This window comes from Myotis lucifugus, unplaced genomic scaffold (genome assembly GCF_000147115.1).
Source record: "Myotis lucifugus unplaced genomic scaffold, Myoluc2.0 scaffold_823, whole genome shotgun sequence".
Classification (NCBI taxonomy): domain Eukaryota; kingdom Metazoa; phylum Chordata; class Mammalia; order Chiroptera; family Vespertilionidae; genus Myotis; species Myotis lucifugus.
In genome coordinates, this window is record NW_005871871.1 from 210,518 (window position 1) to 213,282 (window position 2,765).

Consider the following 2,765-nt stretch of genomic DNA (forward strand, 5'->3'; position numbering starts at 1 on the left):
CCTCGAGGGGCGCCCGGGAACGCCCGGGGACCCCGGGCCTCCCGTTCGGGCGCCGCTTCGCCCGCCCCGGCCCCGGCCGCCGCCGCCGCCTCACCCTCGGCCGCCTGCAGTGTCTGCAGGAGCTGGCGCGCTTCCTCCTCCTCCTCTTCGGTCGCCGCCGCGGCCACCGCCTCCCCCCCTGCAGCCGGCCCCGCGTTCGGCTCAGCAGGCAAGGTAGCCATGTTTTGCAACTTTGGGAAGTTCCTCCCTCCTTCTCCTCCTCCCTCGGGCTTTCCTCAGCCCCCTCCCCCGCCCGTCCCCCCACTCCGCCCCCCCGTTCGCGCTTCCCGATCTTCTCCCCCTGTCGACCCTGCGAATCCCCCAATGCCTGGCCCAGCGCCCCGATAGGGTCTCCCAATGTCTGTGTGTGCCCGTTCCCCTCCTCGTCTGTCCGTGATTCTCCCTTTGTTTTCCCTCCGCCTCAGGCCGCTCTTTTTGCCTCCCCCCGCGTGTGCCTCTTGCTCAGGGCCTCAGTTTCCCATCGGGACAACGGAGAAGGTAACGGGCCGTCCGGGAGGGCTAAGGGCGCGAAGCCACCTCCGCCCCAAGACTGAGCTTCTGCACGCCTTCGTCTCCAGGGTCCTCTGAATGCCCCCACACTCCCCATCTCGGCCTGCGCTCCGCCCCTCGGAATTCCCGGCTCCACAGGGGGGCGGGTCTGGCACGGAGAAGGGGCGGGCGAAACAGGCTAGAAAGTTTGCTGTAACTTTTCTGGAGCGTTAAGTCCCTGGAACGGATGCGCGTGGCCCGCGCAGGCGCAGAAGGAGGAGGATGGACGCGCGCGCGGCGGGTGCTGCCCACTTCTTCCCCGCGAGCCGGTGGCACAGCTGGGCCACAGCTGGACAACGGGCGGTGTCTTGGGGGTGGGTTGCCCGTTTGCCTCTTCCTATTGGTTACGTTCTGAGGCCACGCCCCCGAATGTCCACCCACGTCCCTGATTCGTCCGCCTCGGCTAGTCCCCGGCAGGCCATTGGCCACTTCCGCTCGCCTTCTGATTGGCCCACCGAGCAACCTCTTTCCCGCAACGCAAACAGCAGACACCGCGGAGTTCAGAGCTTGGGGCAGACAAGGGAGCCTTTTATTCACAAGGGTCGGGGGTGGGGTTCCTAGGTGGGGAGAGACAATAAATACCGAGGAAGGTCGGGGTTTCAGTGCATCCAAAACGTGGATTAGGGTGCTAGGGTCCTGGAGCCTTCAGCTGGTCGGGGGACAGGTCAATAAATACCCAAACCGCCGAGGCGGGAGGAGCCGGCAGAGGCTCCGAGAGCAGCGCACGTGAGGAGGGCGCGGGAGGCCCCGAAAAAGCGGGGCTAATACAAGCGAACGGTTCCCGAGAGCAGCGGGGCTCGAGCTAGACATTCTCTCGCAGAGAACGAGCGAGCAGGGCTTCATGCACAAGGGTTGGTGGTTTTCGAGCCGATGTGGGTGGGGTGCGTGGAGGGTGAAAAAGAGATGGCTGAGCTCTGGCTCTGCTGCCTTCTCTCGATCGCAGTTTGCCGATCCACGTCGCGGCCTCAGCCAGGCTGGAGGAAGTGGTCCGCCTTCCACCCACAGCACCACTTCGGGTTACAGGCCGCCTGTGAGCCCCGCGCTCCGGCCTCGGGCCCGGCTCCTCCCTCCCCGGCCGCCAGGGGGCGGGCCGGATCACAAGGCTGCAGCTGGGGTGGAGGCGCACACTTGGAGCGGTGAGCCGGGAGGCGATGTGAGTGGCTTCTGGGCCGAGCGCGCGTCACCCAACCCTCCCGCGGGGCCCGAGTGGAGGACGGGCCGGGGCTCTAAAGTTCAGGGGACGAAGACGGCTCCTGGGCGGCGCCAGACCCGGGCGGGATGGCCTGCGCAGGCCACCAACCCAGTGCAGCCCAGGGCGGCGGTACCAGCCAGAGCAGCGGCGAACAGGAACAGGGGACGCGCCTCCGATAGGCCAGGCTTAGGGACCTGCGGAGGAGAGGGCGGGATCAGCACCGGTGTAAACGGGTACTTGATTGGTTGCTGGGACTCGCCCCGCCCCCGCTCATAGATGGGTCCTCGTTCTTCCCGCCCCCAACAACTCGGGCAGCTGTGGTTGGTCGGCTTGCAAGCCTCTAGTCTTGTCTGAACTCGTCATTGGCTGCTTTTTCTAGCGGCTGCGTTGATTGGCTGCCAAAGCACCCTCCCTCCCCGCAGAAGCCCAGCCTCATAGAGGAGCAGCTAAGCACAGGCGGCTTGGGGCTCGTGGAGGAGGCGGGGGACGCCGCGGCGGGCTGGCGGGCGGGTGGGTGGAAGCAGCCGGACGTACCCTGGCAGGGAGCAGCAGGTGGCGGCGGTGCATGGGGCCTGGCCCCACCAGCGGGCACTGGCCCAGAGCCACGGCCGGGGGGCCATCTAGCTGGAGAGAGAAGGGACAGGTGACCCAATCGGAGCCCGGCCGCCTCGGTGGGGGGCGAGAGACAGGGAACCGAGGTCGGGGAGGGGATCGAGGGAGCTCCCGGACGGGATTTGGTGAGAGGCCTGAACCGTGGGAGATCGGGTGGATATGGGGCTGAATGGAAGGTTCTGTTGCCTGGAACCCCAAAGGAGTAGGTGAGCCCTAAATCTGGACGGGAAGGACGGGGACAGGGTCCTGCCAAAAGGGGGGCAGCAGGCTTTGACGGCAGGGGAAAAAAGAGGGGTCTTTACATGGGAAGGGTGGGATCCCGTGGCCCGGGGACTTGGGGACCCCCCGTGAAACACCTGGAAAGAAAAAAAAA

At 66.5% G+C, this 2,765-nt stretch overlaps 1 protein-coding gene across 1 annotated transcript in view; it reads right to left on the reverse strand.

Annotated features, from left to right (window-relative positions):
* Positions 1 to 1,087: 1,087 nt before the first annotated feature.
* Positions 1,088 to 2,765, reverse strand: part of DMPK (DM1 protein kinase) — a 10,541-nt gene continuing 8,863 nt past the window's right edge. Inside the window, 3 exon segments of the mRNA XM_023747255.1 lie at positions 1,088 to 1,974; positions 2,315 to 2,404; positions 2,695 to 2,748. Of these exon segments, the coding sequence (XP_023603023.1) occupies positions 1,822 to 1,974; positions 2,315 to 2,404; positions 2,695 to 2,748 (297 nt within the window). The 3' untranslated portion in view covers positions 1,088 to 1,821.